This window comes from Gouania willdenowi, chromosome 8 (assembly GCF_900634775.1).
Source record: "Gouania willdenowi chromosome 8, fGouWil2.1, whole genome shotgun sequence".
Classification (NCBI taxonomy): Eukaryota; Metazoa; Chordata; class Actinopteri; order Blenniiformes; family Gobiesocidae; genus Gouania; species Gouania willdenowi.
In genome coordinates this window covers 12929653-12957174 of record NC_041051.1, presented here as the reverse complement: position 1 = coordinate 12957174, position 27522 = coordinate 12929653, and the positions used below count along the sequence as shown (strand labels likewise).

General features: G+C 38.1%; 1 protein-coding gene across 2 annotated transcripts in view; it reads right to left on the bottom strand.

Moving 5' to 3' along the window:
* Positions 1–27522, bottom strand: part of LOC114467874 (mitochondrial import inner membrane translocase subunit tim16-like) — a 130754-nt gene that overhangs the window by 86774 nt on the left and 16458 nt on the right. For both annotated transcript variants that reach the window (XM_028454371.1, XM_028454369.1), the window contains exons 8-9: positions 5030–5113; positions 4038–4120 (exon numbers count right to left, since the gene is read on the bottom strand). In XM_028454371.1, coding sequence (XP_028310172.1) covers positions 4038–4120; positions 5030–5113 — 167 coding nt within the window. The remainder of the gene's footprint in view (positions 1–4037; positions 4121–5029; positions 5114–27522) is intronic.

Here is a 27522-nt window from a genome sequence, read left to right as displayed (position 1 = left end):
AGTAAGGAGCATAAACACAATGCAAAGTAAGTAATGTCCCCAAGGAAAGAAATGTTGCTTTCTAGTTTGCAGTCTAACTTTTCTACATAGGCACATGTGAAAAGTAGCAAATTCTAGTAAAAATGTGTGGTAAGGCACTTTTCCTGGTGCTAGTTTGAGAGTCAAAATGGCGACTGCCAAATAGCGTCAGGGCACAGTAGTTGGCTTGGTTAGTAGTTGGATGGGAGACCACTGAGAATTCCAGTTGCCAGTCGCTCCTGTGGTATCTGTCATTGTGTCCTTGGGCAAGACACTTCACCCACGTTTTGATAGAGAAATATCAATGCGAGAAAACGGAATCTGTGAATTACTTTCTGACTTACTGTAATTCAGATACGTAGCCCATTATGAAATTGTCTAAGGGCCAGTAGTGGTCTGGGACAAAGGTGTTGTAGTTGCAAGATGGCTGAATGAGCTGTTACTGAGGACCACCACAGCCAGCTCCCTTTTTGCCTCTCCTATCAGGCAGGTTTATCTTACTGAGACTGAATAATGAGGAAGTTTGATCCAAGTGAATGAAGTGGGCGCAATGAAGAGCATAGGCGATGCACCTTCTGTCCATACCTTTAATAATTTAAATAAAAAAATTGGCCTCAAGGAGCGCCATGCGTGCTGCACTACCCAAAATAGGAACCTTGAAGTTAATTCGCTCATTAGTCAATGACAAGGAATGAAGGATTAACCCAAACATTTGTTTTGGGGTGAGAGAAAGCTTATAGGGAGGAGTTTACTGAAGAAGAAAAAAGGTTTCTCTAAGGTTTCAGGGCTCCCTCCTCCTTTTTTCATCTTTATCTCTTGGTCCAACTTCCCTTTCATTGAATCACAAAGTGACTAACTGATTCCAGATAACGTTTTAATGTCAGAGTTGACAGAGCATGTGCAGTCACATCTTTATTAAAAACATAGCCCCACAGAGAGCAGAGAGGGCGCGCATCATCTGACCTGTGAACTCGACCTCAATGATCACCTGAAGATTGCAGTTTTTCATCATCAACAATAGTTTCTGAGCTGGATCCAAACAGCAAAGCTCGACTTTCTCGTAAAAGGTGAACTCTGTGCAAAAAGCAAGGTCAAACTATCACTCAAACACTGAGTGTTTCTTCTGTGTTTGGTGGGCTTTGGTAAGCGATGGCTGCAGCTGCAACTAATCCCCACAGGAAAGCCGTCATCTGGGACTGATTTTAGAGCGCCTGGGCTAAGCAGAGAAAAGGGGGGGACTGTTCAGTTAAAGACTGGTTTCCTTATGGAGCTCAAGCCTCTTCACCAACTATCTGATTAAAGGAAGTTTAGCTCAATTACACCCACTGCCTTGGCCTCGCACACAAGCGTGACCCGCATACAAACAGAAATAAAAAATAGTAGAGGAAGAGTATCACACCTGGGTTAGCCCCGCCCATTCACAAAACGCCTAAATCTGTCAGCTCACTGAACTTACTAGTTGAATAAAGGTATGATAATACAAAATATTACAGTAGTCTACAATCTGTCAGCGCTGCTTGTCTTAGAGGGCATGTTCTTTGAATAACCTTTAACTGAGTTTAAAAAACTATGATTTTGGCTCCCCCGGGATAGACTTATGTCCTTTCCAATCAAACATCTATGCTAGTAGCAGGCAGGCCCAAGGTCATAGCAATCTGGTATAATCAGCAACAAAGGTTTTCCATGATGAGATGTAACAAAATATGGATGTGTGTGCATACGCAAATGCGTTCTCTTAGAGGTTTTTGTGCAGTTGAGGCCAAAAGCAAAAGCAGAGTATTGGTACTGAAATATGTATTGCAATGCCAAAACTTTTGCAAAGGTCCAGTTTTATTAAATCTAACACTTATTCTTATGACACAACTACAAGTAAAAGGAATCTACGTAGAGTGTTGGATATATAGTTTCTTTGAGCACTGTTGAATCCAAGGATATGTAGGCAATTACCATGACATCCGAGGCATTTAGATACCAATCTGGTTGCAATCTTGCACAGTTGTAAAGATCACATTGCAGCTGGCACAGAGGCATAATTAACCTTATTAAGCGTAGAACGGAGGGGGTAGTAAACAGAGATGCATAGTGTTCTCCAAAGACCAGAAACCATTGGTGTTTAAAATGAACCAGTAGTAATAGCTACCGTTGCTCGGTTCTAAACACTTCTGTCAGACCATTACAAGCCTAAATACGCAAGATAAACATTTCTCCTTCTTTGTTATTTTCAATTCAGTTTTGGTTCCACCCACAACCCAACATTACTGGCTCATCATCTCAGACCTCTTTATGTTATAAAACTCCGAGGAAAACTGTCAAAAATTTTTTTGAAAGGGCACAGCCAATCCAATACAAACTCTTAGTTACTTACAAACATAATGCAGTCCTTTTAACCTAAAACAGGCAACTGAAAAATAATAAAATGTCATGCACCTCAGGCCAATGATGCCAACACTAGATGGTTAACTTTGAGTTTCTACTACTGCAGGCTGCAATCATTATCATTCATTCATCTCATCCCATTTGGATTGATGCATGGTGGTCATACACTGGAGACACAAGCTGACCCAACTCTGAAATAGAACGCAATTATTCATTATTTTACACACACAATAACATTTAAAAAATGCTGATTTTAGATCAATATGAGTCTATCTTGTCAGCATATGTCTTTTTGATACTGGTGGTAAAGACATGGCGGTAGGCAGAACAAACTTCATACAGAATTATTCCAAAGGTGCTTTTAGGTTTCGAGTTGATGCTAACTTTTATGCTGTAGAAATGTAGATTTTTTAAAGACTATTGAAAAACTATTATTAGCATTCTAGCCATATACAATAAAGCAAAAAAACTTCAGCAAATGTAAACGCAAAGTGTATTAGAAGTTGAATGATGAGAAAGTTGTATATAAAGAGAAAAATAAAAGGCAGTGCACAACCTAAGTTATCATGTGATTAACCCTTTATTTTACTACAGCAGGAATATCCAAGCACCTGGATGAGTGGATGTGAACTACTGACAGTTTTTAGACAAACACCCCAAAGTAATGTAATGCGAGACATTTAATACATCGTATAAAATGTCTCGTACAGCGTATAGCCTCACACCTTTAAAGTTACACCCAGTAAAATAATCACTGGGTATTTCAACAAACGCATATGAAAATGCAGGAAACTCACAGGGTTTACATGTTATCTTGAATAACCAAGGCAATGTACTTGTTTAGCTTCAGTTTGTGAGGAAACAAAAGACAGAGAGAAAGTAAGGTTTAACAGCTTGTTTGCCAGCAGCAGCTACAAACCGCACATTAAAGTTGACATTCTTATGTTTACAAGCTGAGATAGCACTGGGCAAAACATCCAGTAAAATCACCTGATTAGTAAATCACTGCATTTGGAAAAAACTTTGCTGCTAAAAGAGATTAACATGATTTTAACGTGATGATGCTTAAAGGCTTTTTGTTTCATTGGAGAAAATTACTCATCAAAAGTCATCTTCAGTTAAACAAGTAGAGTTGAGTAAGTCCATAATAATAGCACTCTGTCTTATCTATTTACAGTATGATTAGGATTTGTTATTTATTTCTCTTTTTTGAGGGGGGTGGAGTCTAATACACTATTACCTGCCCTTTGTCTCTTATGAAATAACTTGGCTTTGCCTTTTTTTTTTTTTTTTAAATCCAATGAACAAAATGAATAAACTTCCCTTTCACCCAATCTGCTTTCCTCCTTCCCCCATTCTTTCCACTCCTGTCACTGAGTCAAGCCACACTTCTGCTGTCCTTCCAGTACGGTTTAGAAAAACTAACCACACGACTGGAGAAATGACAAGCAACTAGCCAAGGGGAGAAAAGACTGTTTTTTTCTGCTGCTTGCAGACCCTACTGATCCTGACAGAAGCCAGTACAGTGCAGCATTTAAGACTCTCTTACCTCTGAGTATCTGCCTCCAACCTGAGCAGGAGTTTGATGTGGCACTGTTACTGTCAGTACGTGTCAGTCTTTATGTAAGATATGTTAGACTCACCCACTGGCAGTGCTGAAGGACACCGAACTGACAGAAGAGCTCAACTTCCTGCTGTCCCAAAGCTTCACCTCACGGTTGCGCATCTTCATACACAAAAACAGTACACTGAGTTCTCTACACACACACGCAGTACAGATACAGCGGTGAATTTACAAAACAAATGTTATCGGAACTCTTTATATATACTGTATGGACATAATGTGTATAAAACATAACAGTCAATAAATGAAGGGAAACATAAAACTTTTTTTTACTTACATTAAAACATATCTGTTAATCAAATTCAGATAATATAATACAATGAATCTACACTAAAAATTTCCTCACTATTTCAGGAATTACTGCAGTAATATGCAGTTCTCAAACTAGGTGAATACTAAAAAAAAATTTTTTTTTTGGTAAATTCCTTTAATTGATGTTCTGGCTTATTGACAGATATCCTGTTTATATTGTGGCATCATGAGATTTGGATGTCTAAGGATCATATACTGTATATATGCGATTACAGATACTCTCCTGGTCAGTTCTGGTCACACTGCCCTAAGCAGGCCAGAAACTATTGTACTGATAACATTTACCAAGGTCTCTTCTCAGAGGCTTCATCATTGTTATGCTTAGCACTATCAGCAGCATACAAAAACCCTGAGAGCACAGGACAACTACAGATTCATTGGGGGACACACACAGAAACTTTTGAACCCCAGACCGGTCTGCCCCAAAAAACCCTTTGTCTAAATAAACCCTGTGTCCGCATCTGACCTGTAACTCTTCAACTTGACTTAATCTCATTTCATTAAAATGCGCCACAACAAGTTTCATTAAAGAACTTATGTTCTCAAATTTAGGTGCATTTTGTCCATAACTGATTAGATGAAAACTAATTTATTACCAGTTAAAGAAAAGCCTAGTTCAATCATGGAGTTTTCAACTACTTGTTACAAATATTGGTTGCTTGCAAGAACCAATGGTGATTCTTCTATGGGGTTTCTCACCATATCAAAGCCTGTGCTCAGTAGAAGTTCCTCCTTGGTCCACAAAACACGCGAGTCCTTGTTGTTCTGCAGACTTTTGGCACTCTGTGAAAAAATATGGAAAAAAAAGTTTATACTTTCCCAAATGCAACACATGAAACAGATTTACCGTTAACCAGATTTGGATTACCAAAAAGTCAATATCTCTATAATGACCCCCTAGATTGAAATGTAATCTTCAGATAACAAGCAGAAAAATGAGCAAATGATTTACAGGTTTTGGGGGAAAAAAGTACCCAGACAGTCATTCTGATGTTTGACAAAAGAGGACATGCCCCGTGAAGGAGGATTTTCCTATTGTTGTTGTAACAGTTGTGTATTACTGCGTTCCCATAGGGAATATGTGTCAAAACAACAGAAACGGGCCAGGGTTTGAAAGGTGGTCTTTATATACGTCTGACATGTTGTTGGAGGTAATGTGTTGAAAAGAGTATAACACGTGTTACATTTAAGTGAATTGTTTGTGAAAACAAAATAATTTTGTCAGTAATTATGGAGGATATTGTGTATATTGTTCTTGGTACTGTTGAATCTGAGAATATAAAGTAGGTACTATAATTATGGACAAAGACGAAGTGTGGATTGCTCACAAAACATCTATTAGCTTTGTTAAAGGGCAGTTATTAGGTAACCGGAGATTTAAAACCTCCTAAATGCTCTACTTAACTGCAATTTGCCAAGACTGGTAATTCTTGTTATGTCCTAAAGCCAGAGTCGGTCAGACAGCTGACTGCTATCTAAGTATCAATACCATACACTGATTTTTTCCCATAAAACACACGGATTATAACTGACCTATCTATGCGGCCGATGCTGAAGGCCAATTTGCTTGCTGTGTCTCACAGAATTATTACTCGTCTTATTTTTAAAGGGCACACCACTAAACCGGAGGAGCACAACTGGACGCTTGTGTGTGTCAAGAAGACAGGAGCTTATTTTCAGTGCAGGGGGGTATTTTCACTGCTGCGTAAGCAGTAAATGGTTACAGATGTCAAATTGTACAAACAAATGGGAGAGAGTTAAAGCTGCCATGTTTGAGCCTCCAGGCACACATTAGTTCAGAGCAGAGGTGGGCCAACTTTATGACTTAATTTTCAAATTTAGAAGGTTTGATTTCATTAAACCTCTAAAATGGTGAAGCTGGATCAGAAATTGCGTATGTACTAGTGCGGTGCAGCATTAGTTTACGATGTGAGAATTAGTGCATTTATTTTGCTCTTGAGTAAGTGACTAGCCCTCTATGCCAGCAGGTTGCAGTAAGTAGACACTGTTATTGTTTTGTTATATACAGAGGTGTAAAGAGTACTGATATATCCTACTCAAGTAGAGGTACTGTTACTTGATTGAAATTGTACATACAATTCTCAAGTACAAAGTACCTCAAAGTAAAAGGTACTAGTTACTTTCACCCCCTATGTTTATTTTTGGTAATAAATCTTGGCACGGGTCCCTTGCAAACAGTAAACATCTCATGTATAAACTTAAAAAGAAAGAGACGAGATCTTGCACAGTTGGAACTTAATTTATTTTCCACAAAGGCATCTGTATATATGGAGCCCTGGAGGTGACATGGATGAGAAGAAAAAAAGGGGATTCCGACTTACTAACTCGGGGTCCGAGACTGCAGTAACGCTAAAACTAGAATGCCCGTTTACATCACGTAGTACGGTAAAGCCGTACTGTACTGTGCTTCACCAATACACACAGTACTGTGTGTTTTGTGTAATTATGAGAAAATGCTAAAGTGATTCTAGTCGAAAATTGACACAGAGGTATCTGGGAGGCTGTAGAACAACAATCTGGTGCAGTGTCCTAAAAACAATTCGATTTTCGATTAATTTTTGGTACAATACACCTGTACAGTTGGTGTGATTTATGCTTGCAATTGAGGTGTCGTGAACGCATCATGAAGCATTTTTGGTACAATACACCTGTATAGTACTGTTGGTGTGATTTGAGGCTTCTGAGGGCTTTACCGTAATATGCGATGTAAACAGGCATTCTAGTTTTAAACTGCTGATGGGGTTACTGCAGTCTATCTCAGGCCCCGACTTAATCATCTGGGACCCCAAGTTACTATTTCGGGATCCCAACTTTGTAAGTCGGGTTGTAAGTCGTATGTCTGTTGATCATTTTAAAAACAGATAATAATATGTACTTCTTTTAAAACATACTTAAGTGTAAGTAAAATGACTGATTAAGAAATACTAGTACTCATAAAAGCAACACAAATACAGTAACGCAAGTACTTGTAATCCATTACTTTCACCACTCTGGTTATATATTGTATTGATATTAAGTGCTTATTAATGCAAAATGAGTGCCTAAAAAGTTAAACACAGTGTATAAAGTATCATGAGATTATTTCTCTACACTCTCAGTAATGCATTCATATTATTCACCTCTAAACTGTGAGGTGTCAATGTGATATCTGTGTTTCTGTTCAAATTTAACAAGCCAAAAATAAAATGTGAATGTGTTTTACACGTTTTATGCCGGCGTCAGACTTTATTGTAAACTAATTGCCTTTAGCCTCTTGTGGACAGTTAATAATTCCCAATTTTGACAGCAGCAGCACCACTATGCTCATTTAACTTTGGGTAAAACGATGTACATTCAAGGCCTGCAGACACGATGGAGCTATAAATCTTTTTCCTCGAGCTGTGGCTTGGAAGCAGAACAAGTTTTCTTTTTCAACATTAAGTTTTTCCACTAAATGTAAACTTTATGCCAAGACTCCTGTGCTGGAAATCTTCTTGTCAGTGAGACAAAACGTTTAAATCTCCAACAGTCAGTGAAATGTGTGCATGCGGACAGCAAAGAAGATTCAAATCATTTTAGTTCGGGCAATGAAATATCTTGACACTTCCACATAAATGTGCCAAAGTGGATTTCATTTGGATCACGCATACACAATCTGCATGCTGTATAAATGTTTTCTTGCTTCTGGTGTCCTCAAAAGTGTATCCAACGACGAGTTTGCACAACACTCGACGCTAGCTTTCAAACAAGTTCCTAAAGTAGCACAACCACAGCCCTGACAGTGTTGATAATAAGACCTGGATTGAATAAACACTGAAGTTGTGTTAGAGGATCATTTTTCAGAATGCAGTCAGCTGGTATTCCTCAGGGCAGGTAACTGAACCCATATTTGCCTTGATAAGTCCCTACGAGTGAGCAAGATGAAAAATAACCCAGATGGACAAGAGAGGTCCAGAGTAAACTCAGACCCATAGAAAAATCTATCAATCAGAACGGAGGGGAAAGAAGAGAATGCTAAAACTGGATGTATAAACAGACAGAGGGAATTGATTGCCAATAAGATTTTCTTGACCTCCTTTCAGGGTAAGACAATGTTGTGTGGTTGAAAGTAGATGAAACGTTACTTTGTCTATCTGACACCAATAAAACCCCCAAAATACACAAAAATACAAAGATTTTATAAAAAGTAGAATATTTTTCTTCACCTCATCTCATTTTGACCTTAAAGCTGATATCCGAAGTTTCTGAGAGGACGTCTCGATGTCCCGCCCACAACAGCTCCACTTCCTCCCCCTGCAATCTACTAGAAGCCACACCTCTATTTTTCTCCATGCGCATTGCGGAACATAACAAGGTCGCAACGGGTCACATTAATATAGGTCTATGGATCAGGTAAGAGCCAAAATCATATTTACCTGTTTGCTGTTGTGACGCACGTCCTTGTTTCCGTGCACAGTTCTACATTCACTTTGATTGACAGTCTCAGAAACAGGAAGTAGAAGCCTATTGGCTGGGCGCACTCGGCAATCATTTCCATTTTTATAGGGGTCTAGAGGACGAAGGCGGGACTTATATACATTAATGTATATGAATGACCACCAGCAGTAGACCATAGTAAAAGACTAGTTAGGTATTTTTTCGCATTTCAAAAGAATGATACATAAACAAAGATTTCTCATAAACTCCAGATATCAGCTTTAATGAAACTAGTCCCGATTCGATATTAATATTGGATATCGGTCCGATATCAGCCAGAAAACTAATATCGGATTTTATCGGACTGCATCTAAAATCTCCTATATATATATATATATATATATATATATATATATATATAATATTTATTCAATTGTAGAATACTGTAGATATTATGTTGAAGGTTAAAATGTATGTAACCAATTGGTTAATAACAAATTGGTCTGTTTTTCTCATCCCTACTGTTGCTGACTATTGTTCTCTGTTTGAATAACGATCACTTGATCAAGCCTTTTCAAACACTCCACACTACAAAATAAGTAATAAAAGTATGTATGAATCGTGCTGATATCGTATCGGACTGATATTAGTATCTGCCAATGCTCAAGGTTGCAATATCGGTACAGTATCGGAAGTGAAAAAGTTGTATCTGGACATCCCTAGTTATCACAAGCTGGGTTTAAATTATAGAGTTTTGCAAAATAAAAGCTATATCTCTAAATGTCGACAAAGTATAATTGTGCTTTGAACGTGCTTCCATTGAAGGCTGTTTTGGGCAGGAGCCTCATAACTCCCATGAAATCTCATCCCGTGAGACTTCTCAGCAGAAAGACGGACGCACCAAACCTCCTTTTAACTCTCTGTATTCCTTTGTTGTTTGCTGTCTAATGTGGCAGTAATCATTTTAAAGTATAATGCTAGGAAATGTCTTGGTCTCCTCTTCTGTCAACATGTACCACGTCATGTTTTCTCGAAGAGAAGTGGTCATGTGACCATGTACGTCACGTTTTGTGACGTGTATTTGCGGAAAAGGGTGTTTTCATAGCGCTGTTGAGGCCAATTTCAATAGCGAAACGTCTTAAAAACCTCCTCATGAAAGCGTAAAAACTTTTTTGCAATATTTTTCCATTACTAGTTGTTATTGCGCTATTTAGATTTTGCGCATTTCCAAGGGTAATGAAAATGCAGCTACAGCAAAAAGCCAACCACAACAAGACAATGTTGCACACTAAAGCAGCACTAAGTGTAATACGAGTGTCAAAGCTCTCCTTAAATCAATACTGTCCTTTATGACCACTGATACACTAAAGGTAATATAACGTCTGGAGAACTAGGAGAACATTGCAAAACTCTGGAAATAGACTTTAGAGCCAGCAATGTTTTTTTTTGTTGTTGTTGTTGTTTTTATAGTGCACAGCACAGTGTGTCCACATATAACAATAACAATAATAACTGCTTTTATGAAACAGCTGTGGTTAGGGGGTTTTTTTGTCTTGTGTGCATCTATGAAGTCTATCAGGGTTTTTTAGGCACCAAAAACCTCAGAGCTTAGTCGGGTGGACGTGTGCCTCAAATGCAGTTGTGAAAAAACAGCGACTGTGTCATTTTACTGGCAAATAATCTAACAAATTAGATGACAGGAGAAGTGTGTCCACAGACAGTGAAAGTAATTACAATGACCTAAGTAAACCCAGCTTGTTGGTATCTGTTTACTACAGAGAGCTGGAAAACTCTTACTTTAGTGAATGAGAATGGATTTCTTAGCGATTCAATTCAATAAAATGTAGGATTATCTCCACTTAAAGCAGTGCTTATCAAAGTGTGCGGAGCGACAAACAGGAGCAAATTTTTGCACAGTTCCGCATTCACTGACAGTCTCAGAAACAGGAAGTAGAAGCCTATTGGCTGGGCACACTCGGCGATCGTTTCCATTTGTATAGGGGTCTATAGGATGAAGGAGGGACTTATATACATTAATGTATATGAATGACCACCGGCAATAGACCATAGTAAAAGACTAGTTAGGTATTTTTTCGAATTTCAATAAAAATCATACATAAACATAGATTTCTCAGAAACTCCGGATATCAGCTTTAATGTTAAGATGTTAACGTTCAAAAAAACTGGTCAGAAGGAATCACTGGTCGATGCCGTTCAGCAACAAAGATTAAACTGTATTATTTAATTAAAGCTTGCATTCAATCACAATATGTTATTGAAGAAGTATTTTGATGTTTTAAGGATTACAACCAGGATACAGTGTAATTGTGGACGTGATGTCAAAGCCATGTTTTTCAATTGAGGACTTTTAAGAAAAGCAAGATTTTTTTACATGTGACTTTTTTTTGTTCTTGAAAAAGACTAATATTGACTTTACACATAGCCACAAAAAGTCTGTGAAACAAACTGTGGAAAACGCTCAGTCCTCCTTCAGGACATTTATATTTGAAAAAAAGACTACAAATGCATTAACTTTCAGTGAACCGACTCATGGGCAAAAAGAAAAAAACTGCTCCACTATTACAGCTTCACTCAGTCGCTCACTAGACAGTCTGAGCAAACCAAGCAAGACAAATAAACTCTCTCAATGTCTTTCAGCAGATAGTTACACATGCATCATACATCACATGACCATAATGTCACACTTCAGTCGGATGTGGAGGCACGAGCGGCCCTTAGCCTTTTGATAAAGACGTCAGGACCTGACAGCTGGAGCCATCCACATACAATTGAGGATTAGCAGTTTGCTCTGGACCGCTGTGCACCCCTTCCTAATAAACAGTGTTTCAGCTAAAGGAAGCACATCCCAGCTGTTGGAGGATTGCACTAGCACTAAAAGGCCAGGGCAGCCAGAGGACACAACATCTGGGCCTCGAGAGTCTGTATATAAATGTTGTCAAACAGTATCTGTGCTCTAGAGTTGTAAATCTAATGATATCTAATTGACGAATAAAGCAACAAAACCATACCTCACAGTTAAAAAAAAAAAAAACCCCAGCATGCAACAAATCGATTATGGCAGATTTAAGAGCAGGAAGCACAAAAGGGTTGAGGTAGAGAAAAACACGCTCATTATTTCTTGCTCACACTTGCTCGTAAACAAGGAGATTAGGGAAAGATTACAAACAATCTGGAAAAAGAAGATCATCAATAGAAGTGTCAGCATTAGTATTAGAGGGAACAGTTTGAATTCAATTGAATAATAATAGTAAAAGGATATGCTTAAAATCATTACTTATTGCTGACACTATGGGGAGTTCACACAGTGGTCAAATCCTCTGATGAGGACGTAAACACTGGATGGTGCCAGGTAAATCTGGCCAACAATGACTTTACGAGTTGATTAAATATCCTTACTTATTATAAACTAATGACTTATCACTTGGTCTTGTAAACCTGAGCAGGACTCCTGGGTACTTGTGTGTCATACACGGAGAATGTTGATTCACCTGCCAGGAGTGCTATCAGGTGTCTTTGTGCACACATGGAAACCATCACCATCTCCATCTTCATGGCTTTTATCGGCTCTTTTTTCTGACCATGCTAACTCAGTTTGCTGTATGAGCTCAGTCGGAGTGGGAGTATTTACCAATGACTGCCAGCGGAGCACAAATTGAATTACAGCACCAGAAGGTAGATCATGTTGGTGTCAAAGTTACAACAATGTTACACAGATTCTCATATTGTGTTTTTAGCAGAGGAAACATAAAACACGGCAACATTTGGAAGAGGACATACGATACTGATATGACAAATAATTCCTTCACTGAATAGTTACAATATAGATCATTTAGAACTGTGATTTCCTGTGTTTTGAATGTAAAATCCTTCAACTGTTAAAGCCCAAAGGTATATTACTTTATCTTATTTATTTCACAAGCGTTTTGGCTTTTAATTCACAAGTTTTTTCCCAAGACATAGCTATGTAAATGTATATAACAGATGTCACACGTTGCACTCCAAATCAACTCTGTTCAATGAGAGTTTTTCAGGACATTGTTTCGGTTGTATTCATAATACTCGTAGGTAGAAAATCCCACTGTGTGCATGCAAACCTAAACAGACAGCATGATCTGACGGCATACAGTCTTCTGATGTTTTCTCACGCCAATCCCCTTCATCCACTTAAACAGAACAATATTAATCACTGATCTGGTGACTGGTTTCTATTGTGGTGACCAGAAGTGCAAACATGTTGTTGTTCTCTTATATCAAGTAATTTTGTTCATTCTTTCCACCCTAAACTAAAAAAACATGATCTATAACTTTATTATCAAACTGATCATAAGCATGACGCACAGCACATCTAAAAGATTTACTGCATCGAATAAATGAGACAATTCTACACAGCTGCAACCCTTCATATCTTCTGTCTCTTCAACCTGTTTCTCATTTTCTCTCTTTTCCATCTTTCCCACATCCTCAAACCAACATCACTCTTCTCTTTAATTTCCTAATTTTCTCAACTTGGAAAGTTTGAAGCAGACTCCTTCTTAGTCTTTTCATCTAAGCGTAATTAGTCATTTTCCGTAAGAACTAGGCAGACTTGAACTTGATCCATTTTGACAGAGGATCCCAGTTGTTATCGTTAGTCAGCGTCCATTACCATGGGTGCAGTGCAGAGTTTGGCTGCATCTGAATAGTCCCTCCTATCTCCTTTCCTATCCATTGTTCTTTAACCCTCGGAAGTGTTTAAGTGGCAGCCATGATAAAAGAGCGTTCAAATTTTCTGAGGAAAGGAGGGGCGGCCGTAGGATTATTACGTCACCTAGTGGAAGTGCGTTTGATCGTCAAAACTAACTCCTTTCCAAACACCTTTCCTTAACCCCATGACATCATCCACGAGGTTATGGGAAAGGAGATAGGAGGGACTATTCGGACGCAGCCTGTGTATTACGTGCTCTGCTGTCTGTCTGCCACTTTCCTGATCGAGCAGGCCACGCCCTTTTCCCCACCCAGCTGAATTTGAAGGCCAGCTGAACAGTGGCTGATTAGCTGGCCTTCAAATTCCAGCTGGAGATCTCAGTCAGCAGAGTGACTGGTGAGCACTCATGGTCTGTATGGTCAGCGTGGCTGAGCTTGTGTGCTCTTGTTGCTCCTGCGAGAGGAGGGTGTTTGTCTGGGGAACGTTTGTGGAACTTTAAGTTGGTAGTTATTTGGTGGGTTTATGTTGGGAGGAGTGTTTTAAACCTTTCTCTTTTGGTTCAACAGTTAATATTTGGTTTGATGGAGTATTTATTTTGTTATAATAAATAAACACATTATTTCTGTTTCCGTGTCTTTTATCCTGGTTTTGTTATTGTGCCATTCCCTTACTCGACACCACAACAAGGAACGTAACCTTGTGGTTGCCTTAAGGATATAAAAGAACATTTTAAGACTATAAAGTTTCACATTTTGTTCTTTTGCTTCTTGCTCTCGGAATCTTACATTTTCCGTTCCTCCCTTGAGTCCACTTGCCACAGAGCGGTAGTTTTCAGAATCTCTATACTTACTGAATTAGTTCTCTTGCTTCATGGAGACTGAAATTCCTTTAGTAGGTCAGTATCGTAACGGGTAGTTGATTAAAGGAAGTGTCTTCTAGTACGTAATATGTATCCATATACCGGCATTCTATCCGTACGAAAAATGACGTTACCGGAAGTCACGTGACCATTCCGTGCAGTTAGGGTTAGTTAGTCCGTAATGTGGGTTAGGGTTAGTTAGTCCGTTACGTAGTTGACGTATTAAAACAAACGGAAGTACAAGTGCGTAGCGTCTCATTGGCCAATTTAGGTCACGTGGTGGACCTATCACGTAACCTAAACTGGCCAATGAGGGGCGCTGCGTACGGATAGAATGCCGGTATATGGATGCGTGTTACATATTGACAGTCACTGCCTTGATTAAATGGGAGGAACTGAGTAAATCTATTGCTTTGTACACTTCCAAAAGCTGTAATCTTCAGAGATGTTCTGACCCTGTCATTATTTATCTAGATACTGAATAATCTCTTTGTGCTGAACATATCTCAACTCCACAAAAAAACATATTCAGTTTGTATTCCTTCTTTCATTTTTAAGTGCATTTTGTTGTAACTAGTGAACGCTCAAACAAAGACACATTTTTTTCTTAAACAATTGCATTTCACAATGTTATTTGCAACATTGAAAAAAAATCTAAACTTAGAAAACAATGAGCGAATAGATTTTCCTCCAATGAACCTCACAGTCTGTTACAATTATCATCCTATTTTCATATCTGTATAGCCTGTCGTCATTCTTTCCAGCGTCTCATTTCCTTTGTGTCAGCAAATGAAAATCATTGTGCAGTAAAATCTCAGCGAGTTTCAAGCCAAAAAGAAAAACTTTCAAATAAAAAAACCATAGTAGACATATTGCTTGTCCTGCAGGGCCCTAGGAAGGTATGCAAACTGATCTGCTCCACAGTTTAAATATAACGTTCTGCTACAATGGGATATCCAGACAACTTTTCTCTGAGCCAATTGTTCTTTTTTCTTTACCACTGTTTTCCTTAACCTACTTGTAATGAGAATGGAAGGAGCTTAAAATCACACTTAAGACTTTAGATGTAAAATGTAGCAGTGCTAAAAATGGTAAATAAATTACAGATAAAAATGACATGCACCACTTTTCATTAAATGTCATCTGGTTCTGAACAGCGTTGCCTTTGTGCAGGTGCTTTGCTGTCATGCAGGGTCATATTTTCTAAGGATTAGAAAAACATCACAGCAGAGGCATGTCCATGCAACCTAGAGTAAGAAGTTGTCTAAACCTTTTGTGAAAAAGATACATTACAGTACATAAATTTGCCCTCGTAGTCCCATGAACGATTTTAAAGTTGTTGAGTTATTTTTGTTATTCCTTTACTATGTGTAGTTTATTGCTAAGTTGATTACCTGTAATAAAGGGTGTCCCAATCTTGTATTGATATCGGATATCACATTTTATCGGACTGCATCTAAGATCTCCGACATAAGTTCTCCGATAGGTTTTTGTTCCCACCCTCAGTTGCTCCCACCATATACTGACAGTAAAGAATAACTGAAGTGAACTTGAATTGCTGACTATTATTCTCTGTATCAGTAACATCACTTGATCAAGCCTTTTCTAACATTCCACACCACAAAATACGTAATAAAAGTATTTATGATTCGTGCTGATATAGTATCGGATCGATATCGGTATCGGCTAATACCCAAGGCTGCAATATCGGTATCAATATCGAAAAAAAGTTGTATCGAGGCATCCCTACCTGTAACTGCTAAAGATTTAACACCCTAACTTGAATTATTTTGGAAAAGCAGCCAAGAAAGAAACTGGTCTAAATACTGTATATGCAAAAAAAAAAAAAAAAAAAAAAAGTAATTTATCATCAACAATAGTTAAAAGTCAAGCTAAAAATACAAAATTTCGACAGAGCACAAAATAACACCGAGTGACTGCATGATCATAACAAAAGTACTGTTGGCCAATAAGACTTGTTTGTGGTTTGAATACATTGAGAAATACTGGATTGTGAGAATATTTTTGTTGAAAAGGAAATTAATTCAGAGCTAGACCAGACTTTTTGGGTGGTTTAAACATGAGGAATAAAGTCTTTAAAAGGACATTATCTGCATGTCATTTATTTGCCCTTTTCAATTTTTTTGCTTGCCTTTCCTTTCCGATGTGGGTGGGTGGGCTTTGATGATCTTTGGAAGGGTGGCTCAGACTGGCCTGCGTTTCCTCTAGAACCACCTGCCTAACTGGTCTTGTGGGTCATGGTTGGCACTCTGGCCCCCAATAGCAGCCCATACACATAATTTGTAGACTCACAGACATTCTTTTCAATAAAAAAAACAATACAGTAGGTGTAATGTAAGAATACAAAAACAGCATGTGGGAAGATGATAGTTTGAATAGCTATGTCAACAGGCTCTTACATTTAATGTGACACAAGAGCTTGCTGACTTTGCTGTTTTAAAACCAACAATTAAGAATTAAATGACGCAAAGCTTTCTACACTGCAGGTAGAAACGTTGACTTGACCTCACAAATGTATTGATTTCACAGTTAAGGCAATGTATCCCTTTATTGGCTTTTGTCCAAACCTAATGATAAAGAAAGTGCAGATATCATCTGTCAAAAGAGAACTCAGAACAGATGGGCCATTTAGAAAAAGTGACAGTTTTTACAACAAAAGTTTTCTTGTGAAAACTAAACCCTCACTGTTAATTTACGAAAGGTAATAAATTTGGGTAGAAAATGCCATAAAATGTTCTATACCCCCAACTCTAAGTCTAAGTTTTGCTAAATGAGCAAAAAATAATAAATAAGTTTAAAAAAAAAAAAAAAAAGAGAGGACATACACGACAGAAAAATGAAACTGTTACTTTTGGGATTAAGCTACTTTAATCATGTTTTTTTTTTTTGTATAAAGCAATTCAGTTTTAAAAAGCCTGTGATTTTTGGAGCCAAATGTATATTGGGCCATGTGATTTTAATCCCACAGAGGCTGCTTGGTAAATGGTTACCCATCCCTAGGACAGAAGGAAAATAAAAGACTGTACCCAATTATAGTGAACTGCCGTCCCAGAGGCCCAAATGGCTGCGAGCCTACTGGCAAAGCACTCCAACAATACTAGCCAAGGTCACAGAGGCTGGTTTTGGATTAGAGCGTCATATAGTAAATTCTAAAGACGGGAAAGGAGTACGGTATAAAGATATCCAAAATGTTTGGTTAGAGTTTAAAGAAAATGCTGAGCAGAGAATATTTTATGTGCATGTCTGGCTATCTCTTGGTTTTTAATAAGTCGTGGTTCAGAATCCAGTAATAAATGCATAAATAGTGATGCACTCAGTTTTGTTTTTATTAAATAAAGACCTACTGGAACATAGTGCAGGCACTAATGACAGGGAAATGAAATATGCTGCTGACAACAGGAAGAACTTTCAGCAACCACAGCTGATGAGAGCCTGCACTGCAGACCTGCTCCATTGCAAACAAAGAGATGCTTCTTTTGGGTTAGCAGGGGAGCTCTGAGGAGAGAGTGCATCATACCCACACTGTCGCTGCAGCATAAACTAACCATTCTCTGTAGTTTGCAGTCATTTATGGCTCTTGATTATAGCAGCAGATACAGTTGGCTTGCCTTACTCTCCTTCCCTGCAACCACATCATACAGGCTTCACATCTTCAAAGTAACCCCACGCATTTGTACAAAAAAAGACAGGAGTTATGGACATTGGGATTCAACATGGAGGACTGCTCTGTTTCTTGTGCATGTCTGTGACATAAAAACATTTTTTATTTTAGAGCTGCACAATTGTGCAACCAATGAAGGATAAATCGGTGTCTTACAGTTACAGCAAATGGTGCTGCATTACCATTGGTCAAAGTCAGGGTTGAGGTCAATTATCATTCTAATCGCGTAATTCAAAATGAATTAAAATTATGGCAAAATTGTAATTTAAAAAATATGTTGCTGTGGTAATCCTAATTAAATTGTAATTGAGTTGAGATTATTTACTTTTTAATTGTCATGGAAATTCTAGACAAATTGTCAGTTATAATTTAACGCAAAACTGGGGAACCATGAAACAGTTCCATGTACAGTTCTATACATATGTAGTTCATAATTGTTAAAATGTGTTTAATTTAGTCACTTTAGCACTTTTTCAGTCAATGCCTCACAGGAATGGAATCAAATATCAGACCACATCAGACAACTCGGCACATACACCTCCTTTTCTCCGCAGCTAAAAATATGGCTTCTTGTCCACCAATTATGTTCACACTAACAACCTTTTATTTTATTTCGATTTTTGTACATTGTTTGTTTCTCTTGTGTTAAGTATGGATTAACTATCCTGTTAGAGTTTTACTCCAGGATTGGTGCTTTTTTATCAGTAATTATTAGGGTTGGGCACCGAGAACCGGTTCCTAACGTCCGGTTCCAGAACCGTTACGAAGATATTAGAATTTCAATTCCTAAATGCCTAAATGTTTGTTTACGCGGGGTTTGCTTAAGGTGCGTTCAGAACACGACTGTAGCGACTGCTGTCTGTGTGTATGTGTGTGCGAGAGTGTGTGTGCGTGTGTCTGGCTACGGTTTCATTTTGGACCGCGGAGCTAATCACCGGTAAAAAGCCCCGGAAAACAATCACCAGCAATAAATAGTGGCTCCCTGGTAAAGATAGTAGCTCTAACAACAGGTAAAATGATAAACTGGTGATATTACAGCCTGTAGTTGCAGTATGGGGATTTACTCCGCCTCCGAGTCCTAGTGCCAGCCGTCCCGTGAAGCCTGTTCCGTTTGTGTTTAATAAGTCCATGTGTGTCCGTGTGAATGTCTGCATAATTACGGTTCCATCCGTCCACTCTTTTCATTAAATCCATGTCTTTTAAGGCTCTTATTAAATAGTGTCGGCTGTAGTCCGGGCCGCCACTATCTTGGATTATGTCGTCACCAGCGTGTCATCGCCGCAAGTCGCGCAAGTGCAGAATGACCGAAATAACTTAATCTTCCTCATCAAGAAGTGTTGATTGATTGTCACATGACTGCTCCGGAGTTTGAGTTTGTTTTATTTAGTTTCACATCTACCTGGGCTGCAGCTCTTTGTTTTTTTAAACTGCTCACAACTTGTTTGTAGTGTTATTTCATCAAGTTTCAGTTTTACAGTTGGAGACCTTTGTTAATTGAATACCCTAGTTACAGTGCAGCAACCAAATTAAACTGTATCAACAAGTGAATTAATAAAAATGGCCTGTAAGGCTTTTTCAAATGAAAAAAATAAGAAATCTGTGACCTGTTGACCTTCACAACTCAAAGAATCGGGATCAAGAATCGTCCAGAATCAAAATTGAGAATTGGAATTGGAATCAGAATAGTTAAAATCCAAACGATGCCCAACCTAGTAATTATTTTGTTATCTGTCATACCTGTTCTCTTTCGTCATATTCTCTCTGTATTTAATACCTTTTACATTTTAGGCTGGCCAGGGACTCCAGACGAAAACCAGCCTCTTTTGGCTAACTCTGGCTCATTTACAGCATGTCTGTTTATTAATGTGCATTGTCCCTTTTAAATAATCATTAAATTCAAATTCAGTGAATTAGTCGTGGAAGAATTTGCTTGACATAAGTTGAATCACACGATGCTCCATCATCTTCTCCAATGTACTCACAGAAAACGATAAATAAAATAAAAGGTGGTTTATGGACTGCTTGAAAATGTTAAAAGTTTGCCAGAAATTCTACAGTATTGGCATGCTGTAAGTACTAAACTAAATAGTATTTATTTTGTAAAACAAGGTCCAACCTGGAAAATATTACTTTTAGTGGAAGTATTTTCCTGATGTCTTAGAACAAAACGTTCACTCTCACATTACATAGAGGTAGCATGTAGCATGATTGTTAGTGTGTTGCCTCACACTAACAATCATGGTTTGATTTCCTGCGGGGCAAGGTTTTTCTCTGGGAAGTTTATTTGTTCTCCATGAGCGTTCCTGGGTATTATCAAGGTACTCCGTTTTCCTTACTTACTTAGTTTAGGTTCACTGAAGTTCCTTAGGAGTTAACTTGATGGACCTGTGATGGACAAGCGAACCATTGAGGGTCCTGAAAACTTGGATAAAAGCTAGAAAAGAAATAGCTTTTGTAAATAAATATGTTATAATGATATTTTAAAAAGATATGATAAAGATGTATGTGGTGTTTATCATCACAATAGCGTTATATGAAAAATGTAAGACGTAATTTGAATAAAACGCACGAACAAGGCATTGCTTAAACCACTGAACCAAACTTTGAACATGCACTCTCCATAAATAACTGACTTTATTTGACTGTATTTACTTTCTACTGAGCTTCCTCACCCTGGTTTATATCAAACACATTGATGATCATCATCCACATTTTGACTGCAGCTGTCCCCAAAGAGTGTGTTGTGGGTTTTGAACATTTGGAAAAAGTGCGGCTAGTGAAGCCTCCGCTCTCAAATGGAACTCAAGTGAGAACCGAGCTCCATATGTTCTCATTCTTTTCTGATCCAGCACCACAAGCACACATGGATCATCTTTCCCGTTCATTAGGTAAAGTAGTGCAACCCCTGGTAAATCAAAGATATTCTTTGCCTATTCCCATTCTTTCAACTGAAACTTTTCAGTCTTTCGAACAAACTTTCAAGTAAACCTCCCATCCACAGATTTCCCAAAAAAGTAAACAGAATAACAGCGTTGTCCTTTTGATTTTAAAGGAAATATGTTGCACATAGTGCTGAGCAATATATCGTGATTCAAGATATATCAAGGTTTCTATTTTGGCGATATAGAAAATGACAATATCGCCTCTACTGAAAAATATCTATATTTTTTTAACTTGTTTTTAATTATACAATCACACAGTACAAATCACATCAAACAAGTATTTAATATTATTCATAGAGTACAAACAGTGTCTTTTTTTTTTTACAATTTTTCCATATTTCTGAGAGGCATATTTTTATAGCTTATTTTGTATTAAAATACTTGTTTTAGGAGTCGCTGCTTTCGTTACTTCTCAGAACAGCATGAAAAGAACAGTTTGATGGATTACTGAGTGTATCCAAACCCAGACCTGCCCCTAAACAAGCCACACCACAGGACTCACTCACACGTGCTGTCCCTGAGAGGAGAAAAAGCTAAAAGTGGCACATATTGTGCAGCTGTTTGTTAATAAATGTGTCTGTAAGGCATTTTTCATCAGAAAATTTAACCTAGAATTGTTTTTTCTACTAAGACTTCATGTGAATTAAAAAATATTGAGATATGAGTTTTGGTCCATATCGCCCAGCCCTAGTTGCACTGTATTATCTTGACTTAAAAATCAACAGGTCATGGCATAGGAAGCACGTATGCTTAGGAAAGAAACTGTAATGTATTGTGAATTGCACAGTCTCCTGTGGCTATTCCAGTGTGCTAACAAAACCGCAAGTCTGAAGACAGACACCCCCGTCTCGTCCATGACTCGGCTAAACAATAACTTATACAAGTTATAAAAACATATTAGTACTTTCCTGACAGGCCCCTCCTCTCATTGATCAGACTCAATCTGATTTCCAATTGGATTGAAAATACAGTGTAGGTGGCCAACGTCTCACGGTTATGGTAATATTTGGTGTAAAGTTGCAATAAGATACAATAAGCCCTTAATAAAACACCAAAAACTTGGAAGTTTTCAATAAATAATGTTAAAAACTCCTATATGTCAAACAGGATGTGAAAAGATGTCATGGGAAAAGAGAAACAAATGCACCAAGTGCACCAACTAAAATTTTGCTTTGGATTACAGATAGGTTAGGGCTGGAAGTGATCATCGTGAGCAAACAGAACAAATCATAATGTAAAAGTTAAAAACTAAATTTGAGCATCTGGGCTAAATTACGCACAAGTCCTTAACATTTAGTCTGAAAGAAAGAAGTGTGTGCAATGATATTAGCTGAATATTTACAGAAGTAGAAATCCAGGAAGGCAGAATGAGACAGAGTGAGACAGTCCAGCAAAAATGACCCAAAGTGTTATGTCTGCGGCTGGATTAGGATTAAGGGTTCTTTCTGGTATTTGCTTGGTTTTGTGAGTGGGAGTATGAATGATCCCTCTTTTTGAGCTTCCAGTCTCAAAAGTGATTGGCCCATCAATGGTGATTTGCTGATATTGCAAAATTTTATTTCATATTCAGCTGGTTTAAAGTCTCCCTAAAACATAAAATTTTTGAGAAATTCTTGAACAAATGAATGTTGGCATCTGCTAAATTAGAGGGTCTTAAGTAGCGGATTGGGGGGTGGATTCACTAAAGGTTTAGGGGTATTAAAACGTGCAAAACGTCACTCCACGTGTTAATAAGCCATACAAGCCCCAGAGAATCAGGACTGCGAGTCTTCTGCGCATCACAATCTCAATACATTTAGCATGTTTCCCTCTGATGAATATGTAAAGTAGGCAAATCTGATACGGGGCGCAATAAAATGAATGCAGTGGGCGCAGTGCAATTTATCAAATCTGGTTGACACAAAACACAGACTGATTGACAGACTGTGTTGCTACATTAACTCGGATCAATGGCAGATCAATAGGATGGTTTCTAACCAAATCTACCTGTTTCATGGACTGATTAGAGCAAAGTTACAGACCTGACAATGCAGCCACAATAAATTAGGGGTAAAAAATTTTTAAAGTTGTTTAAAAAAAAAAAACATTTTTACATTATTAAATGTTTGTGCAGAAAACAGAAAGTCCATCAGCCTCCAATATAACTTCCTCAAATGTCACTGTGTGCTTCTGTGCACTCACCTCTTCAAAGCAAAATGCTCATACAAATAGGGCGGTCTCCACCGCTTCTGCACATACGCTAATCATTGCTGCAATCTTAATGAATTCCTTGCAGCAGGTGAGGAAACTGCATCACCAAAGGATTTAGGGACGCAACTGGTTCACCACCCTTTATTTCAAATCTTAGTGAATCCACCCCTGGGACAACAAAATGGGTGACAGACTCATTTTCAGTGGGTCAAGCGCATTTGCAAAGGAAGAAAAATCCTGTAAATTTTTTTTTTATTATTAATGTTTAGAGGAATTAGGAATTAGTCTTTCAGTATTTATATACAGTATAACTAATAAAGTAAAGTATATTTTTGCTTAATTTTTTTATTTTGTATTTTTTTTTTTATTTACAGCTGTTCAAGATATTAAGTCTCAAATAGTTTTTTTTGACTCCATCACAAACATTGGGTTTGTTGACAAATGGTCATGTAACTTGAACTTCGGGAAGGTTTTCACGCTTTGCATTGTGGGATTGGAAATCCTGAAAAAGGATGAAAAACGGGGCCAAAGTGGAAAAGTTTCTTTAGAAGTGTTTTACTGTATTCTTAACGTGAGTTCTTGTATTTCTGAAAACACTGATTCGTTAGACACCATTTTTGTTCTGATTTCTTTATTATGTTACCCGTGATATGACATCACTCTGCGAGTCATTAATTTTCAGCCCCATTTCGGGTGTTTCCAAGGAAAGCCACAATATCAACATCGGCCATTGTTTTTGCACAACTTTCAATCCCTGAAAACAGCATTAGTGTCACTTTGGCAGTGGGTTTTTGGGGACTCAGTAGCATCAGTAGTCGATGAGAACAACTTTTGGGTGAAATACAGGCACAGTTTAAAAATATGTTAGTTATCGTCCCCAGCAGCTTTAACATTTACACAGGAGAGAGGTTTTCCTCTATTATTTAGTAAATCCATTTCACTAACACATCGGTCAAATGATAGTTGTGTTTTTCACTGCAATTAAATTAAAAAAAACAGTCACACCTACAAGCAACCAAGGGCCACAAATCACCACAATACACACATCTTTAGAAGAACGGTACAAACAAAATGGACATCATAAAGGCAGAGGAGCTAACACTACTGTTCTTTCAGTTAGTAGAAGTAGAAGTGATTTTATTTGGCCCAAAACACCTCCGAGACAAATTATCAGAGCCGGTCGTATCTTTAGATGGCATTACTCTGTCACCCAGTACCACAGTAAATCACTTATCCTTTAACTCTCATATTTAGCAAATCTCAAGGACAGCCTTCTTCCACCACCATAATATCTCTAAAACCAGGAACATCTTGGCACAGAGTGATGCTGAAAAACCAGTCCATGCATTTGTTACATCTAGACTGGATTATTGTAACTCTTTACTGTCAGGATGTGCCAGTAACTCACTAAAAAGTTTCCAGTTAATCCAGAATGCTGCAGCTAGAATACTAACAGGTACAAACAGGAGAGAGCTTATATCTCCAGTATTGGCTTCCCTTCATTGGCTTGTTGAAAAATCTAGAATAGAGTTTAAAATCCTACTGTTACCCTACAAAGCTCTACATGATCAAGCTCCTGTATATCTTAAAGACCTGCTAGTGCCCTATCTTTCAGGCAGAACACTCCACTCTCAGTTTGCTGGTCTACTGGAAGTTCCAAATGTGTCTAGAAGTAGAACTGGAGGCAGAGTGTTCAGCTACCAGGCTCCTCGCCTTTGGAACCAGCTCTGTCTTGGTACGGGAGGTTGCTACACTCTCCACCTTTGAGAATGGTTCTTCTGGAGACGTCTTCCCGTTAAATTTGAGTTTTTTCTCCCCACTGTAGCTGATGCATGTGGAATGGTTGGGTTTTGTCTTTCTATTTTGGTAAGCGCTACAAGATGACTATTGTTATAATTGGCGCTACATAAATAAAATTGAGTTGAAAAATTTAAATGAATAGTATGTAAAAGTATTTTATGAAGCAGAAACACAAACAAGAGTAACTTCATCCATTTCATGTCATCTCTGTGGATAGATGCGTGTTCCCTCAGGGTCTCCAAGTGTTATAAGACGTGCACTTTGCAACAACATTCAAAGAACTTCATTGTGCTGCCTGCCAGAGTCCTAACACACTCGCACACACACACATGGTTTAAACTTACTATGCCTGCCTAAAGTTTATTCTGCTTGTAATGAGAAATCAGAGCATGAAAACATATACACCCACACAGCCACCCACTTCCTAAATACACACTTTTTCAATTATGAGAATAGACATACAGATAAGATGCCTTTAAACTGGCTTTTTTTCCCTCCTCTTTAAAGGAAATACAAAAATGGAAGCACGCGTCTCCCAGAAACTCAAGTCGTAGTCTTTTATCAAAGCATATAAATGATAGCACAGTACTAAAACCTTTCTGTTTAGTTTTGGCCCTGCCCAACGTTCTCTCCTCACATCCAAACCCCTTCCAGCCTCAGTCCTCTCTAATTTCACTGGAACAGCAGAAGTTTGAGCTCAAAATGAAGAATTTGGCCCCCGCGTCCCACAAACTGTTTCTTTTTCAGCGACCACAGATCGACAGCTTTAAGACCAGCACCAGCATGAAACGATGAGGGATATTTTCAGCACTGTAATTTGAAACACACATGCTGCACAAGACTCACACTCACTTACAGAACCACACACTCAGCAAAGACACTGGCATTGTGGATGGATCAAAAGTGGAAAAACAACCACTGAGTGGTGAGGAGACAAGTGGCCAGTGAGGCACGTGTCCCGTTAGGATCAGGTCAGTGTGTTAGTGTTTTTTTTAAGCATCGAGTCTGAGGAGTTGTGCTCCTCAGTACAGGAAAGCAGGGCGGAGGCCTAACTAAACAGAGATGTGAAAGAAACTCATCTGAAAACAAGAGGCCAATGTAGGGAGGCTACAGCAGGGAGGCCAGGGTGAAGAATAGTAAAGAAAGCACAAGAACTAAAGTTTGCCATTGGAAATGTATATTACAATCTACAAATCTTTGAATTCAGTCAACAGTTTTAAATCACGATTAATCACCCAACGTAATTTGATTGGATTACAAAGCAGAAACCTTCAACAATAAATTAAAAAGTACATAATGGTGCGTTTTAGGTTTAAAATACAGTACAATTCAAATGTTTGATTTGCAAACAATATTTACAACAGCTACAAGACTCCGTAACTTTACACAGCAAAGGTCAAACTTTTTTAACTCACTGACTGCCAAAGACGTCGAAAGATGACATTTTTGTTTTTCGGCTGGGGTTGATGTAGTGACCAACTGGTGACATGTAGGTGGCAGCAACGCACCTTTGGATGAGAGATCACCCGTGATGGGCAGAGCTCAGAGGAAGAGGAAAAGAGTTTACGAGGCAGAAAATGGCGCTACGAGAGTTGATGCTGAAGTTTCCAGCAGCTCACACTCGACCAGAGCATGTGTGGAACTAAGTGGACAATGACTATTGAGTGTCGCAATGGTGAGAGAAAATGATTAAAAAAAACGGAGCAAGCGGTAACACTCGGCATGAAGGAGGAAGTTGCGTGTGGGGAGAATGACGGGGGAGAGACCTGGAGGAATGCCAAAATACAGTAAGCAAACCATTCAATTCTGACCCAGATAGCAAAATAATAATAATTTTGCCATCAAAAGCCCGGTATCAATGTTGTTTTTGTAGTTTTATAGTAGGAAACCAATGTTGAGGTGTCACTAAAGCAAAAAAAAAAAAAAAATTGCTTCAAAGTCACTGACAGGTTTTTTCATAAAAAGCCTTTCTTTTTCAGATTTCAGATTGTCATAGTACACAATATTCTGTGGGTCTTAAAAGAGTGAAAATCATCTAAAACACCTGGCAATATTGGGTTGGCTGCTCTGAAAATGGCTGGCAGTGAATGAGTTAAGTGAGTTAAATTTTAAACCAAATGGATGGCTGCCATCTCTGAGCCTGGTTCTGCTGGAGATTTCTTCCCAGTTTTTTCTCCCCACCATAGTTGATGCTTGCTCATGTGAAATTGTTGGGTTCATACTTTTTTCTTAATTATTTTGTATTTTGCATATTTTATATTCACATTTTATATTTATTTTAAAAACAAGCACTACGAGATGACTATTGCTATAATTAGCGCTATATAAATAAAGTTGAATTTAATTTAATGTTAAAACAATAATTGCAAATATAGAGAGATGTTGTTTATACGTCTTAATTATAGAGTACAATAAAAATATAATAAAAGTGCAATCACACAAAATCAATCAGAACAATAGTTTCTCTTGCTTCTGTAACAACAGTTTCTTTAGCTTTTGTAATCATCTTACAATGGTAGCATTACTGCAGGGTAGAAAGTGCATTATTTTATTTCTTCCTTCTTTTTTTCTCCATGTTTTTCCTATTTTCCACTGAAA